This window comes from Camellia sinensis, chromosome 6, assembly GCF_055761805.1.
Source record: "Camellia sinensis isolate YWXY chromosome 6, ASM5576180v1, whole genome shotgun sequence".
NCBI classification, from domain to species: Eukaryota; Viridiplantae; Streptophyta; class Magnoliopsida; order Ericales; family Theaceae; genus Camellia; species Camellia sinensis.
The window spans coordinates 179477190-179495008 of NC_138966.1; the positions used below are offsets into that span (position 1 = coordinate 179477190).

The window sequence follows — 17819 nt, forward strand, 5'->3', positions numbered from 1 at the left end:
CTTTGTAACAAAATTTCCCGAAAGCAATTTCATAAACAGCAATGTTAGGTATCATAAAAATTTTGTCATGAAAATAATCATGAAAGTTTTGTGACCCTTGAATTACACTTAGAATAAAGCACCACACACTAATCAAGGTAATCCAAGGATCATAAATTTTTCATAATCATTTTCATGACAAAATTTTCATAATCCCTGACTTTTCCCTTCCATAAATCATAGAAAACAATTTTCATACTTCAAAGCTTTGAAGAAGCTGTTACAACTTTATCAGCCAATCCAAGGATGCCACATAGCTCTGGATATAGTGATTTCCTTATTTCCCCATACACCTCTCCATCCCATTTCCTCTTGGTCAACTCCTCCCCCAGCCGCACCGCAGCCTCCACCACCCCCTCCGCGCTATCGTGCGCCGAGTCAACGATCCCCATCGCCACCGCCTCCGCCGCCCTCACCTTTGACGCCTTCAACAACAAATCCCTACGCGCTGCCGCAGATCCCACCTTCGACCTCACCACCGCCATGGCGTTTTCCGGAAGAGTCATCCCTATGTCCAGCTCGCTCATGTACAGCACACCTCTATCACTCCTCATGAGCACGTAGTCGTGGCTCATCGCGAGCAACATCCCCGCGGCGGCGGCGTGGCCTGTCACGGCGGCGATCGTCGGCATCGGGAGGGAGATCAAGTCCGCCACCAACGGCCTGAATGAAACGAACATGTGATGGAGCCGATCACGGGCGGCGGAAGGGGAGCCGCCGGATTGGGCCCAGGCGAGGTCGAAACCGTTGGAGAAGAACTTGCCGTGAGCGGTGGTGATGAGAGCCGAGCCGCGAGTCGATTGCTCCTGTGCTTCGCGCAGAGCCGATCGGAGCGAGCCGATGAGGGTCGGGTTCAGGCGATGCTCATCGTCGCCGGTGAGAGTCAAGAAGAAGATGTTGCCGCGCTTCTCTAACGTGCACATGGTGGTACAATGTTCCGTCGCTTTTTGGTTGGTGCGCAGTGTTATCAGAAGATAAAGAATTGGGATTTGGATACCCTGCGGCGAGCTCACATGAGACATCAGTTGATAACACCAATGAGGTTGAGATGGGATATATGTGGCCGATACGGGGCGGATTTGTTGAGAAAATTATTAGGGGTTGTCGCTTTATAATGAATTTATTTATCCACCAACAATTTTAGCCTTCGTTTGAGAGAATGATCTTTTTAGTTAATTTTTTGATTTTTCAATTTTTTGAATTTGAAACTTTTTTATTCGTTTGATATTTTTTATTGACTTTTTTAACTTTTTAACTTTGGAATGATGAATTTTTTTGTCTTTTTGTGATTTTTGTCATTTATAATTTTTTGATTTTTTTTTTATCCTTTTGTAATTATTTAGCCAAAAATAAAAACCAAACACCACCTTAGGTATTATAAAAATTTGTTAAAAATATAAAAATAAACTTTTAGGTTTGATGTCAATAACAAATTAAATATATACATATATATTTGAAATTATTTTAATTTTAATTCTTAATTTTTAAAATAATATCAATTTTAACTATTCATAAGTTATAATTAACAAAATATAAATAATTTAAATAATTGAATAATGACGGTGCTTATAGACAGTGATAATGAATATGAATTTTGTGATCAAATGGCATTAAAAAATATTGCTCAATATGAAGAACCATTTTAAGTAATGTAAAATGATGATGATACTACTGGTCTTTGAGGAACGTGTAACGATCCCAACACTTATAATAATGAGTGCTTGATTAATTAACAGGATTTGAAATTTAATTGTCGAGTATTATAATTTAATTTGAAATTTATGAGAATTGTGGAATTTGATTCGTATATGATTCTATTAAATATTTGTTTTGGAATTAGGAATTAAGGGTCCAAATAGCTTAAGGAGATGAAGTTAAGAAGTTGAATCAATTTAATCTTAATTATGGACTCATTTGGGGGTTTAATTAAATATTCGTTTTAGTTTAGTAAAATTGAGATTTGATTAATTAGGTCCTAATTGGAGCTGATTAAGTCATGAGGATTGAGAATTGTGGTTATTATAAATTAAATTTAATTATGATTTGTCCAATTTGAATATGTAATTTATTGATGGAAATTTGAATCTGATCAGGAATTGAATACCTAAATGATTTGGGAAATCAAAACTGATAATGATAATAAATTTAATTTAAAATTTGGAGTCTTTTGGGAGTCTGACTAAAAATTCGATTCGGATTGATAAATTTAAATATAGTTAATTGGGCTCTAATGGAAGTCAATTAGACTAATTAAATTATGTGAGATTGGTGATTAATCATGATTAATTTAATTATGTGTTAATCAATAATTATTTGGATCAAGTGTTGTTTAATTAAGTTAAGTTTAATCATAAATTGAGTAGTCTAATTTGGAGGGTGCATATGGGTGTGGGTGTGGGTGTGCAAAGAAGTCTAAGTGTGTGTATGAGTGATGTGCTGGAGGCTTCAGGGCTGTGCACGTGTGCTTGTGCAAGGCCATGGAGTGAACATGTGTGTGTAATGTGGTGATATTCCTTCGGGCAATAAATCTTTAAGTAGTCAACCATTTGTTTTGCCTTCGCTAAAAAAGGGAGTGAAGAGAATATGAGTTCAAAAGAGGGAGAAAGAGCCGAGAGAGAGGAAGCCACTGTTTTGTATGCTGGTGCTAGAGTTAAAGAAAGAAATTGGAAACAAAGAAGAAAGTAAAGAGTGACAAAGAGAAGACTCAAGAAATTCAACCATTAAAGAAAAAGGGTAAGGATTTCAAGCTTGATTTTTTTTTTTTAGATTCATTTTCTAGCAACTAAAATCAAGAAGTGAATGGGATTAATTCCATGAAAAGAGAAGGAAACTAAATGTAAACATAAATTTCAGAACATAAACCTTACACTTTGGATCATTTACCATGTGTATTATCAAGAAATCAAGACAAAATAACATACCTGAATCCATTGATGAACGGTTAAACGGAAGCGTGATTATCAATGAACTCTTTGTTATTGATTATGTTATTGGCTTCTAATCCTTTCCCCTTTGATGCCTTATGTTTCTCCTTGAGAGGATTTAGGAAAAAAATGGCAGTGTTCTTATTTCCACATGGGAAGGAATAGGGACCATGACCTTTTAAAGGTTGTAATTGGTTTTCAAAACTGAAAGGTTGTGGAAGTTCAAAAGGAATGAAAACCAACTTTAACCATTATTGGTTTTAATTTCTATTTATTGGTTTTCAAAACTGAAAAGTTGTGGAAGTTCAAAAGGAATGAAAATCAACTTTAACCATTATTTTTTAATTTCTATTTCTGCCCCTCATAGAAATAGAAATTATACAACTAGTATCTACACATTAGGTCCATAACACGTATACCCTTAAGCCTATTAACTAAATTGAATCACTTAAATTGTAGGTTTCTTATAAATGATAACACCACATTTAATTATGTGGTCTCATTGAGACATTATCTAACAATCTCCCACTGGACCACATATGTATCCTGAAAAATGTGCTTAACTTTAGTGAGCTCAGAAATTTGTTATCATAACTTGAGGGTATCCAAACAATCTTGTCCATTAACTATATTAATATAGGATCAAAGCGGTCTTCGTTACATCAATCGTAACTCGACCCACCAATGGTCACGTATACTAATACAGCTAAATGACATAGATCAATCATGGATGCGTAGCATGGAAATTACATGTGATGTGATCCATACATGCCTATTTCCAACTGGTCCTACTTAACTTTATTGAGATCAATACTTCACAATACGTAACAGAGCGTAATAAACTGAATATTTCATTTCTGTAGAAATTAATCTAATTACATAGATAAAACTCAAGGCTGACATAAAGCAGTAATATAAATACAAACTCCCACTAAACCAGAATGTTCTCAAATAGAACAACACCCATCTGAGCAGTGTGCTCATGAAAGACCTTGTGTGGTAGTCCCTTCGTAAGTGGATCCACTATCATGGAGTTTGTTCCAATGTGCTTTATGGAAATCTGTCCACTTTGCACTCTTTCTTTTACAACTAGGAACTTGATATCAATATGCTTTGATTTTGTCGAGCTCCTGTTGTTATTGGAATATAAAACTGCAGACTTATTGTCACAATATAACTTAAGTGGTCTTGCAGTGCCTTCCAAAATACGCAACCTAGTGACAAAATTTCGCAGCCATATCCCTTGGTTTGATGCCTCATAACATGCTACAAATTCTGGATTTCCTACTGTCTTGGCATCCAGCAAAATCGGAGTCGGAATATCCAATGACCTCTAACTTATCCGATCTCACACTTATGCTCACATTAAGTTACCAAACAGATAATCTCTAAATAAATTAATTTAATGACAACATCTCAAGATACCTAGCACAACATTAATACCAAGCCTTTGGGTAGTGATATTAACTGTAAGTGGTATTCTTGTTGTAATGATCAAACATTGACAATAAGTTATGTCAAATAACAAATCTATCTTTTGATGGATTTATTATTCACATTAGGTTTTCTTGACAATTGGCACATGTTTATCACCACAAAATGTGTGTGTAATTCTGCCAAGTCTTAATCATGTCTTTGGACCGATAAATACCCGCATGAGATACACAGACATGAACTTCAAAACATTCCATATAAAACAATCTAGACAAGAGAGATCACTTTTGTGACATCTTGTTTGAATTGACTTATATTGAGAATGTTAGAAAATTAAATTTCTGTAGACGTTGTATGAAATTACATTAAATTTAAAGATTTCTAAATTTGTGACCCCGTATATGTTATATAATCTGCAGCAATTCCAATTATATATATACATATATAAATAGAATTGACGGGTCCAAAAACAAATAGTTTTTTTTTTATGATGTTCAAAATTAAACCGATCAAATCGCAAGATATATCTATATATATATATAAATACATGATGTTCATCCATTTGAGAGAAAAAAAAAAAAAAAAAAAAAACTGCCCACCGAATCATTTTACAATTCCAGAAAACAGATTGCCATTTTCACAGAACAAAACAGGAAAAAATAGAATTTACATCCATAAGAAAATTCAGAATCTGATTCCAGGAAACTAAATAGAATGAATAAAGCATATCAATTATGATAAGACACATGATATGCATGCTCTGATACCAATTGTAAACATAAATTTCAGAACATAAACCTTACACTTTGGATCATTTACCATGTGTATTATCAAGAAATCAAGACAAAATGACATACCTGAATCCATTGATGAACGGTTAAACGGAAGCGTGATTATCAATGAACTCTTTGTTATTGATTATGTTATTGCCTTCTAATCCTTTCCCCTTTGGTGCCTTATGTTTCTCCTTGAGAGGATTTAGGAAAAAAATGGCAGTGTTCTTATTTCCACCTGGGAAGGAATAGGGACCATAACCTTTTAAAGGTTGTAATTGGTTTTCAAACTGAAAGGTTGTGGAAGTTCAAAAGGAATGAAAACCAACTTTAACCATTATTGGTTTTAATTTCTATTTATTGGTTTTCAAAACTGAAAGGTTGTGGAAGTCCAAAAGGAATGAAAACCAACTTTAACCATTATTTTTTAATTTCTATTTCTGCCCCTCATAGAAATAGAAATTATACAACTAGTATCTACACATTAGGTTCATAACACATATACCCTTAAGCCTATTAACTAAATTGAATTACTTAAATTGTAGGTTTCTTATAAATGATAACACCACATTTAATTATGTGGTCCCATTGAGACATTATCTAACACTAGGGAGAAGAATAAAGAAATGGAATTAAGTTTATGAGGAATGAAATTGATTTAGAAACTCATCATTTGAGAATAATTTTAATTATCTTTGATGAATTTGAGCTCTAATTTTACATGCACCATTATTTTCCAAAGGTTTGATACTTCAACTTCATATAATTAGAAAGAATTACCAACAAAATTAAAGTAAGTTCATGATTATGGAAATTAGTTATTTTGCATTTAATTTTTGTAATCTTGCATGAATTGGGCCTTATTTCTACATGCATGTAATTTGGAAGAATTAAAGAATAAATATGGGTTTTGACCTTAAGTATTGACCCATGCATGTAATGTAATCTAAGAGTTTAACTCAAATTAAACATATTTTAGAACATCTATGACTATGGATTAAATTGAGGTTAAAATAAATTGAGTCAAGCTTGAGATTAAGGAAACGGGTTTGGGAAAATTTATCAAGTAAGTTTAAATTCTATTATTCCTCATGAATTTGGACTTCATCTTTACATACATCAATGAAATTTTAAGAGATTTGAAGAATTAATTTCATGTTTGGATATAAGAAGAACAAGTTGTGGTAAATTACAAATTCATGAACATTTTGAGTTTAATTTTGAATTAAAGGGATTTTGATGTAGATGATTTGATTTTGGTTATAATTTCACACATGCAAATGCTTTTCTAAGAGTTTTATAATTTCAATTTCATAATTTAAGGAGACAGAAAAGAGTTAGAAATCAATTTTATGAGATTAGAAGGAAATTGATAAGAAAATGATGAATTGGAGTCAAGATCAAGTTTATGAAGTTACATTAGAAATTAATTATTTTGGGTTTGAATTTAATTATCCTAACATGAAATTAAGTTCAATTGTTCATGCACCATGAATTTGTAAGAGTTTTGGAAGATCAATTTATGTTTTAAAAATAGTGGGTTTGAAATCGGGTTTGATATGGAGGAAATAAATTAAAACTAAAATTGGACAATTGGAGCATGATTTTGAATGAATGATTTCTAATTGAAAATGTTTACTAAATTATAAATGGTTCTCCATTTTTGTGCACTAAAAGTATATGTTTTGAGGCTTTGAATACCAAATTTGAACTTCAATTGCAATTTTGGAATTTCAGAATTTGCGTTGTCCGCTCGAGCGAGGAAAGTCTCGCTCGAGCGTGAAAATCGAGCTCCCAGAAGTTTTTCAAATTTTATAGTCTGCTCGAGCGACCAAAGTGGCGCTCGAGCGGAGACTTATTTTCAGCATATTTTGAAAAATTGCATTTAGTTCACATTTTTATTCTCATCTCTTTCCAAGGCATTCTAGACATGATTTATGACTCAATAAAGATTAATAAGTTAATGATCAACATTAATTAGCTGATTAAAGAATAAGTCATTAACTTAGTGATAATTGTTTAAGAAGCCAAGAAAAAGATCAATCTATTTGGAAAAGAAGGGCCTAGTAATGGAAGAATATGTTAAATAAGAACCGGTTTATTTGAAGGAGACAGAATAAGCATAGTAGAACTTCGGACTGTTTAGACAGAAAAAGACTAGGAAAGTCAAGTTTGATCAAGGGAGTAATATTGTATTTCAATGTGTATATGTTATGTGCTTGTGTAGGTCACGCGCCATTGTCTGCCTGATTTGTCTGATATGTCCAGTTCGTCTGACTTGCTTCTGCGGCTCTGTGAGTAATAACTTTGTAAAGTTATGTTTAACTGAAGTATTTTCTGACTGGTATGGTATGATCTATTTTCTGAAATGCTATCTTACGAATTATGAATGAATGTCCAATTTTCTGAAAAGTATTTGTGGCACCTTTAGTTCACGTGGCCCTCGCCCGGGGGTAATAATACTGCGGCCAATCTGCACGTGGCCCTCGCCCGGGGGTAACAATACCACGGCCAATCTGCACGTGGCCTTTGCTTGGAGGTAACAATACCATGACTACTTGCGCGCAAGATATGAACCTTTATGGTCGTTGGTACCAACTATGCATGTGGGTCTCTGGACCAAATTGATCTGATAGCTAATGGGTGTACCACGTATAATCTTATGCAAAATCTGAATATGAACATGAGTGTGTATCTAAATCTATTTCTGTTTTGAAGTCTGAATATGTTCTGATTTAAATACTGGATCCTAACTTGTGCTGGACATCATTCATAAAACCCCTTTACTCTGTTATTATTCACTGGGCTTTAACTCACTGTATTATTTATGTATGTAGGTGATCAGGCACATGACCAGGCTTAGAGGCATCTGCCTAAAATCTGTTTTGTCAGCCAACCTATGTGCCTCCCGTGGAGGTTCCGGATATATCAAGTGATTATCAATATGTGATTTAAAGTTTAAGTCCTTTTTGTCTGATTTGTATATATATTATGACTTGAAGATAATGTGTATATGTGTATATAAAAATTTTAAAATTTTTCTGCCTCATATAAGTCTGCAGAGCTCAATGGACGTTGTATATTGTTATTTGCTTCCGCTAGCCCCTAATATTATGGTAATCTGTCTCAGAGGCCTTCGATAATCCTAGGATTACTGGTCGGTTACGATGCTAAACCTATAGGGGCAGGTTTTGGTCGTGACAAAACAGGTCGGGCTGATCCACGCCTTCCACACCGTCGTTCGATCTCTGGGCCCACTGAGAAACCTGCACAAGTGTCCAACGGGGAACGGGAGTCCTCCAGCAAACCCTCAGACGAGCAAGTTAGAAAGAGAGACTAATGGAATGTAGAGATAGGATAGTGATAAAAGAACTTAACCTTCTTCTTGTCTTAGAAACCTGCTTATATCCTTTGTTCATCATTTCCTTGTCCACTCCAACATGTCATGTTGGCCGAAAGTCTATGTTCTAACTTGCTTTGTTCATGGTGAGGCCGTTCTGTTCCGACGTGAATGGGTTATCGTATTAGATGCTGTAAGGAACCTCATTAACGGCTGATGTGTGGTGCAATAATTCTACAGGATCTTTGTCTGCTTATGTGGCTGGTTCTTCTCTTGACAAGTGTTTAGAAATCATTGGTTCTTGGTGCAACATTGGGTTTCAATGATGTTGGGCTTTAGTGTTTGAATCATGCATTGGGCTTTAAGTGGTGGGCTAAAAGCCCCTATGGGCCTACCTATGTCAGTAGTCCCACATTTTCAAGTGCAGTTTCAGTCCAATGAAGGGAATAAGGAAGAAGACGGGGGTTGTTGGTGGTCGAGTGAGAGAAGATCGACTGGAAGAAGGGCGGACCGCAAAGGGTGATCGAGAGGGAAGGTCGATCAGAAGGTGGGCCGATCGCGAAGGGTGATCGAGAGGGGGGTTGATTGCGAAATGGGCCGATCGCGAAGGGTAACCGAGAGGGAGGCCAACTGCGAAATGGGCCAACCGCGAAGGGTGACCGGGGGGCGACCTCGAACGGTGACCGATAGGGGGGTCGACCGCAAAGTGGGCCGACCGCGAAGGGTGAACGAGTCATAAGAGGGAATGGCGGCGCGCAGGGCTCGAGGGGTAACGGGGCACGTGGTGATGTGAAGTGGAATAGACAGGGAAGGGGAAGAGAGTAGTGGATCTTAGTCGTACACATGGCATAATCCCGTAATAAGGGAGGTGATGGGTTAGCAGGAAGCGAAGGGATAGGCTAACATAGGGCGTTGAAAAGGCGAGGGCGGAAGTTTTCGAAAATTTTCAAACTGGCGAAATTTAATCTCGACCCTTGGAATATAGGCAAATCATGGGCATTTGGAGTTATTCGCTTTACTTACCTTATCGTAAAAAACCAACTAATCCCAGAAGTGAACTCATTTGTTTCTTGTGACACGCCTCTGCAACACTTTGCAAACTTCCTTATGCTAGCATCCGAAGCGATACGCAGGCACATAGGAGGAATGGCTCGAGATGAAGTGCCAACCATGAGGCTAGACTCATTGGGAGAAGACGACGCAGTGGAGTTGGCAGAACAGTACCGAGCAGAGCAAAGAGAGGAGAGAGGAGCAGGGCAAGCGGTGCGGGCTCGCCCGGCGACGATGATCGTAGCTGCTAGGCCAATTAGCCAAGTGGATCTGAATCACTAGCATACCAAGGCCGACAAGTCTACTATTACGGAGGAAAAGTTGGAAGAGATACGAAAGAAGTACCAAATCCCGGCGGAGGTAGAGCTGAGACTACCCACTTCTAAGGAGAGGGCGTCGGACGCACGGCCGACAGAATTCACGTTGTATGAGGAGGCATTGCGAGGGGCTTGAGGTTATTACTCCCCCAAATAGTAGTGGACGTACTTAAGAAGCTAGAAGTGGTGCTAGGGTAGCTGATGCCCAATGCATGGAAGATACTGATGACTTGCGTGGTTTCATGGCCACGAGCGACTGGGGGGATGGCTATGACGGTGAAGGAATTCTTCTCCTGCTACAAAGCCTCTGGTCAACAAGAAACGTGGGTGACTTTGCAGGCAGTGGCGGACCGGTGTCTAGTGGCAGGCTTGCCATCTTCGGTGAAGAGGTGGAGGCCAAGATGGTTTTATGTATCAGCGAACGGTGGGGGAGGAGTTTGCACAATGTGGAAAGTCCCCACAAAGTTGGTGGAGCCAAGGCTGGATGAGGAGGCTGAGAACAGAGTGAAGAGGTTGAAAGAGTGGAGGGAGAATGAGTGGAGGGAGGAGGAGGAGATGAGGTGGGATGACCTGATCCTACCTTCAACCCTGTTTGCCTTGAGACTACGGCCGCAGCCGACAGAAGAGGATCCGGTGAAGGAGGAGCGAGAGGCGCAGAGGAAGGCGGAAGAGACAGAAGAGCAGAGGGTGTTCGCTAAGGCGGACAAGTATAAGGAGACACAGTTGGGGCTTGCATTGAAACTGGTAATGAAGGAGCGGGTCCGACCGCATTCCAAACCGCTGGGAGACAAAGACATAATGAACTTTGCCCTACTGCCGCCCCCAGTGGACCCACTAAAGGAGAAGGGCAAACAGGAAGTGAAGACAGTGTTGAAGAAAACGAAAAAGAAGAGGGTGGCGGCAGAGGAGAGTAAACACGCCCCTGTTGAAAAGAAGATGAATGGTGGAAGGGCGGAGAAGGCTCTCGAGAGGGAGACTGCCCAAGTGGGGAAAGAAGATATGGGTGCGAGTGTCCAAATGGTAAAAGAAGACATAGGCGCAAGCGCCCAAACGGTGGCAATAGCAGGGCCTGTGGTAGAAGTGTTGCCCAGTCCTGGTGAAGGGAAGTTTGGGGTTAGCAAACCGGAGACAAGCATCGCATTAAAGACCGCCATGTACCATGCGTATGCTCTGGCAGGCCGTTCGGCAGAAAAAGGGGAGTAAGCCAGGGTCGCAGCCGACCGCCTCGTTGGAGTGGTAAAGGATGAGGTAGTGCGACCGATGGCGCGGTTGACGGAGGCCGACCTCCTAAGAGGATTTTTCTCAGCCCAGATGGAGGCAGCGACCCTGGCGACTACCTTGATGAATAAATCAGCACGCGCGAAGGTGGAGGTAGAGTTGCTGAGGACCCAGCTGGAAAATGCGAAGACGCAGCTGCAGAACCTAAGGGTTAAGATAGCGGGCTGGAGGAGGGCCACTCGAAGTGCATGCGCAAAGGGGCTAGAGTAAGAGCAAAGGCGAAGAACATGGAAGTATTGGCGTTGGTGTAGAGCTACTCAGCAGAGCGAGCTAGTGCCGAGCTCCTCGCAACCAAATCAGAGCTGGAAGCGGAGCGCCATGAGGCGGTATCGCTAGAGTTTAAAGTTGGCGGGCGAGAAGAGGAAGCTAGAGCAGGTCTAGCAAGCCTGCACCACCGCCAATGAGAGGTGGGATGAGGTCATGACCAACAACGAAAAACTACGTGACCAGACGATCAAAGACAGAGAAGAGGCAGATGGTCGAATCATAGAGTTGGAGAAGGCCCTAGCAAAGGAGAGGGCCAAATTGGCATCTAAGAGGGCGGCGTACCCCGACTTGTGTATGGCGGCCGTAGAGCAATTTAAGGGGTTTGCCGACTTCCATATGGCCATTGATGTCGCTGTCGCCTATAGCTTGGCGAAGAAGAGGGATGGGGGGGCTGGGCCGTCGGGAGTGGCCGCTGGAGATAGTAGTGAAGAGGAAGTGATCCAAAGCTTCCAGCGGTCTGACTTCTACAAGCACGAGATGAGCCAGTTCTGGGACAACAGCTAGATGACTTTCAAGTATAAGGTGCATGAGCTGTTCCCAGATGTGGACTTCAGCCTCGTGAGGATAGGAAAAGATGACGTCGTCCAGACCCCTTTGGACGAGGGGATTGAAGAGGAAGATCTTGCCTCTAGTGAGGAAGAGTGATCTTTGTAACTAAGTGTAAAAATTTTGTTTTTGCTGGTTTTGTTTTTGTTTTTCTTGTTTTATATATATATATATATATATATATATGTAATTTCTGCAACGAATTGTATGAAAGCGTAAGTTTATGAATAAAACAACGAGTTTTCTTTTGTACTATTGTTGTCGTTATGCTTCTGAGTTGTAAATTTGGAATAATGAAAATGGCTGAGCAAAATTCAATAAAAAATGGTTGTAAAAATGAAACTTGTGCGTGAATTGTGAAACTTGTAAGTAAATTGTGATGTAAAAATAGTAAAAATGGGCAAACAAGTTAACTTGTAAGTAAACCATGATGTAAAAAAGTTTTAAAATGGGCAAACAAGCTAACTTGTATGATTAGTGAAAATGAATGGGCATGGACTTGGATTTGAACTAAGTATGGCAACAGCTGAGACCAGCTTTGATTTAGACCGGCGGAATTCTTCTTGCTATTTCTGACTAAGACTGGAAGGGCTCTGTCGGGCTGAGGCTTTAATTAGCTCAATCTGGTTGAACTCTTCATGCTCAGTTTGGCTGAGACTTAAGTGAACTCAGTCTGGTTGAGCTCTTCGTGCTCAGTCTGGTTGAGACTTAAGTTAACTCAGTCTAGCTGAGCTCTTCGTGCTAAGTCTGGCTGAGGCTTTAGCTAATTTAGTCAGGCTGAGCTCTTCGTGCTTAGTCTGGCTGAGGCTTTAGCTAACTCAGTCTGGCTGAGCTCTTCTTATTCAGTCTAGCTGAGGCTTTAATTAACTAGTCATTATTGAAACACAACGCAGATAATAGAGATATAAAGTCATTGTCATTTAAGGCGCAACCTATTGATCACAAGTTTACACCATGTATGGAAAGGGCAAAAACGAACAAATGTGCAGATCGTCAAAAAGAACATACAACAATCGATCAATAAAAAAATAGGAGATCCCATTTTATTGGAAATAACGCTTCAAGTGCTCGACGTTCCATGGATGGGGGAAGTCTCTCCCTTCCATGTCCTGGAGTCAGTAAGTGCCTGGGCGAGGTCTGGCCTTAACAATGTAAGGTCCTTCCCATTTGGCTGCTAGCTTGCCCTCGGCGGGATTTTTGGTGACAAAAGTTGCTTCACGTAAGACTAGGTCCCCCACGACGAACTCTCTCGGTTGGACATTGCAGTTGTAGTGTGTTCTCATTTTCTGCTGATATAAGGCCCGTTTGACAGCAATAGTCTCTCAGAGCTCTTTAATCAGGTCCAGGTCAGCCCGACGTAATTCTTCGGTTAGTTCTGGATCTGGGTGCAAAACCCTCGGGGTTAGCAGGCCGATTTCCACTGGGATGACTGCTTCAGCGCCGTATGTTAAGCCAAAGCAGGTCTCCCCAGTAGGGGTTCAGGCGGTAGTTCGATAAGCCTAGAGTACATTTGGTAGTTCGTTAGCCCAGAATCCCTTAGCAGCTTCCAACTTAGTTTTGATGATCTTCAAGAAAGAGCGATTGGTGACTTCGACTTGCCCATTGGCTTGGGGATGACCTGAGGAGGAGAAACATGGCTTAATGTGGAGCACTGCACAGAATTTCCTGAACTTGGCGTTGTCTAATTGTTTGTCGTTGTCTGAGACGATGGCTTGAGGGATTCCAAATCAGCATACGATTTACTGCCAGATAAATCTGGTTGTATTTTGTTCAGTGTTTGTGGCGAGGGGTTCCGCTTCCACCCATTTGGTGAAGTAATCAATGCCAACTATAGCGAACTTGGTTTGGCCTCTATCGGTGGGCAATGGACCAACTAAGTCAATGCCCCACTTGGCGAATAGGTAAGGACTGCAGAATGTAATCAATTCTATCGGTGGAGCATGGGGGATGTTGGCAAAGCACTGGCATTTATCACACTTGAGCACAAATTCGGTGGCATCTTGGTTGAGAGTAGGCCAACAGTAGCCGGTACAAAGGATTTTATGGGCCAATAACCTGGCGCCCAAATGATTACCACATATGCCATCGTGGACTTCCCTCATCACATAGGTCGCTTGAGCAGGACTAAGACACCTGAGGTATGGGCATGAAAATCCACGTTTGTACAGTAGGCCACTGATGAGGATGTAATTAGACGACCAGGCTCTGACTTTGGCGGCCTGCTGTTTTTCGTGTGGCAACTCCCCACTTGTCAAAAACAGAAGGATGTCCGCAGCCCATGGGATAGGTTCGTTTTGGAGGAAGTGAACCTCCTGCTAGATTGGTGAAGTAGCAGGATGGGCCAAGTATTCAAGACGGACGCCATGACTGAGGTTTGACTGGTCGGCCGAGGCTAATTGGGTCATTTCATCTGCCTTGGAGTTTTCTGACCTAGGGATGTATTAGATATGGAAAGTATTGAAAAAGAGAACAAGGGGGAGTGCAATATCCCTATAGGCTCATATCGTGTCTTCATTTGCGTCGAATTCTCCCGTAATCTGCCTAACGATCAATTGGGAATCACTAACACTTGGATATGGCTTACACTAATGTCTCTTGCTAGGTGAAAACCTGCTATTAAAGCCTCATATTCGGCTTTATTATTGCTTGCGTCGAACAGGAAATTGAGATACTCGAAATAACCGCCCTTGAGGGTGGTGAGGATGAGACCAGCGCCACTGCCTTCTTTGCGGGATGACCCATCGACATTGAGGGTCCAGGAGTGGGAATTTTCTGACTCAGTGTTGAATTGCCTGGGCGGAGGGGGCGTGGTTGAAGTGGGATTGGTGAATTCCAAGATAAAATCGGCGACAGCCTGTCCTTTGATCGCTATTCAAGGTCGGTAAGAGATTTCAAATTGGCTGAGCTCGACAGACCAGTGCATAAGTCTGCCGGACAGCTCTGGTTGTTGCATTACCTTCTTCAAAGGTTGATCAGTGAGGACCACTATGGAGTGAACTTGGAACTAAGGTCGGAGTCATCTTGAGGCTATGACCAAAGCAAGGGCCATTTTTTCCAGCAGAGGGTAGTTCTGTTTTGCCCCCCTGAGAGCTCGGTTAATGTAGTAAACCAGACGTTGTACTGAACGGTCCTCTCTGATGAGGGCCGCACTGACTGTGGTGTTTGATACGGCTAAGTAGAGAAAGAGGGTCTCGCTTGAGAGCGCCTGTAAGAGTAGGGGAGGGTTGGCCTTGCACTGCTTTAATTGTTGAAAGGCCTCTTCGGATTCAGTGGTCCACTCAAAGGCCTGTCGAAGGACTTTGAAAAAGGGAAGGCACTTGTCTGTTGTGCGGGAAATAAAACGGTTGAGGGCGGCGACTCTGCCGGTAAGCCGTTGAACCTCTTTAACCGTTCTGGGAGACTACATTTCTATTAGGGCCTTGATGTTTTAGGGATTGGCCTCGATGTTCCGCTGACTGACCATAAAACCCAAGAACTTCCAAGATCCTATGCCGAAGGCACATTTTTCCGGATTCAGCTTCGTTTGATACTTACGTAGGGTTTCGAAAGTCTCTCGCAGGTCTGTCAGATAATCAGAGGAGAGTTTGCTCTTGACAAGCATGTCATCGACGTAGACTTCCATGTTTCGACCTATCTGGTAGTGAAAGATGGCATTGACCAATCGTTGGTAAGTTGTTCCGGTATTTTTCAATCCGAATGGCATAACACGATAGTGGTAAGTTCCTCTGTCTATGATGAAGGAGGTGTGTTCCTGGTCAGCTGAGTGCATCAGAATTTGATTGTAGTCGGAGAAGGCGTCCATGAAACTGAGCATCTGATGTCCGGCAGTGGTATCGACAAGCAGATCTATGTAGAGGAGGGGATAACTATCTTTGGGGCAAGCTCGATTAAGGTCGGAGTAGTCGACGTAGAGTCGCCATTTACCGTTGTTTTTACGGACCAGGACCACATTTGACAGCCATCTGGGATAGTCTACGTTCTTGACGAATCGTGCCTCCAGTAGTTTGTCTACCTCAGAAGCAATAAGGGCATTGCGTTCCAGATGAAAGACACGCTACTTCTGGCAGAAGGATCGGAAGTGGGGCTCGATGTTGAGATGTTGAATGATGAAAGAGGGATCAATTCCCGGCATGTCGGAATGGGTCTAGGCAAATACATCATTGTGCTTGGTTAGGAGGGCTGTAAGGTCGGCCTTGGCTTGGGAGGAAAGTTGGCTGCCGATCTTGGTTGTTTTTGTTGGGATGACAGGGTTGATGGGGACTTCAACAAGTTCTTCCACTGATTCCTTTTTGACTAACTCGTCTTCGTCTCTGACATCAAGTCCTTCGATGATCATGGCCTCCTTCAGCTTGACCTCTTTGAGTGAAGCGACGTAGCATTCTTTGGCCACCGTCTGCTTTCCCCTCACGGTGCCAACCCCGAGGTCTGTAGGAAATTTCACGGCCAGATGGTATGTGGATGTGACAGCTTAAAAAGCATTAAGGGCTATGCGGCCGAGGATGATATTATAAGCATAGGGACAGTCGATGACAAGAAAAGTGAGTAACTTGGTGGTCTGCCGTGAATATTCTCCTATGGTGATGGGAAGATCGATAGAGCCTATGGAGGTCATCCGATCCTCCATAAAGCCGACCAGTGGGGTTTGGAGAAGGGACAAACTTTCTTTCCCGACCTTGAGTTGGCGATAGGCGTTCAGGAAGATGATGTCTGAATAGTTGCCGTTGTCGACATGCACTCGTCTGACTTTGTAATTGGACAGGAGAGCAGAGATGACGAGGGGGTTATCGTGAGGGTAACGGATGCCTGTGCAATTGGCTTCCGTAAAGGTGATGGGCTCTATCCACTGTTTGGGGTGTTTGAAGGGGCGATCCAATATTGCGACTTCTTTGTCGGAGCCCTGTCTAATTTTTCTGAGTTCGACTCGCTAGGCCGAACGGGATGGTCCTCCATATACAAGTCCGCCAGCAATGAATTTGATCTCTCCGACGAGGGGAGCAAGGTTACCTTGTGCTCGGGGTTGTGGTGGGGGTCGATCATTGCCTTGAATAGGTTGTGCGGGTTGTCGGGGAGGGGTGTGTCGGCGGTTACCCCTAGCAGGTTCGGTCCTTGGCCGTTGCTGGGGACGAGCTGCCGTGAACTGACTGAGGCGCCCCTGGCGTATCAAGCTCTCTACCTGGTCTTTAAGGGTAACACATTCAACGGTGTTGTGGCCGTGGTCTTGATGGAAGCGACTGTATTTGGATTGGTCTCGCCGGTTGGAAGGAGACTACGAGGGTTGTGGCCATTTCAAGTTGTAATCTCGTTGGATCTAGTTCAAGACTTGTTCCATAGGAAAATTGAGGGGTGTGTACCGTTTGAACTGACCGTGCGGTCGGGTAGGGGCCGATCGGTCAGCTTGAGTAGTTTGGTCGGTATACTGAGGTGTTTATTGTGTGTATTGGGTGGTTTGGGTTTTAGATTCCTTTCTCTTCTCTCTGAGGGTTGGGTTTTTGGTTGTGGAATCTTGGCGAGCGGCCAGAGAATCTTCGGCGTTCATGTATTTTTGGGCTTTGGAAATGAGGGTTGCCATGGAGGTTTGAGGGTTTTTGAAGAGGAAGAAAAGGAAGTCGGATGATCGTAAACCAGCCATGAAAGCCGTAAGAATGACTTTGTCGTCGTTTTCCACCACCTGCAAGGCTTCAGTGTTGAAACGGGTGACGAAGCTCCGTAGCGACTGATAATGATGATACTACTGGTCTTTGAGAAACGGGTCGGGCTGATCTACGCCTCCCACACCGTCGTCTGATCGCTGGGCCCACTGAGAAACTTGCACAAGAGTCCAACGGAGAACGGGAGTCCCCCAACGAACCCT

General features: G+C 41.9%; 1 protein-coding gene and 1 long non-coding RNA gene across 2 annotated transcripts; one reads left to right on the top strand and one right to left on the bottom strand.

The window, feature by feature from the left end:
- Positions 1-210: 210 nt before the first annotated feature.
- Positions 211-1417, bottom strand: LOC114311355 (enoyl-CoA delta isomerase 2, peroxisomal). The gene has a single exon (XM_028257496.2). The coding sequence runs from the start codon at positions 1059-1061 to the stop codon at positions 240-242; it is 822 nt and encodes a 273-aa protein (XP_028113297.2). The 5' UTR covers positions 1062-1417; the 3' UTR covers positions 211-239.
- Positions 1418-2592: 1175 nt separating this feature from the next.
- On the top strand, positions 2593-7971 carry LOC114311353 (uncharacterized). Its single transcript, XR_014333584.1, has 2 exons — positions 2593-2772; positions 7398-7971. It is a non-coding gene; the product is annotated as an uncharacterized LOC114311353 (long non-coding RNA).
- Positions 7972-17819: the final 9848 nt, after the last annotated feature.

Excerpts from the sequence above, each read along its gene's own strand:
- LOC114311355 (XM_028257496.2), bottom strand. The coding sequence starts at position 1,061 with ATGTCTCATGTGAGCTCGCCGCAGGGTATCCAAATCCCAATTCTTTAT.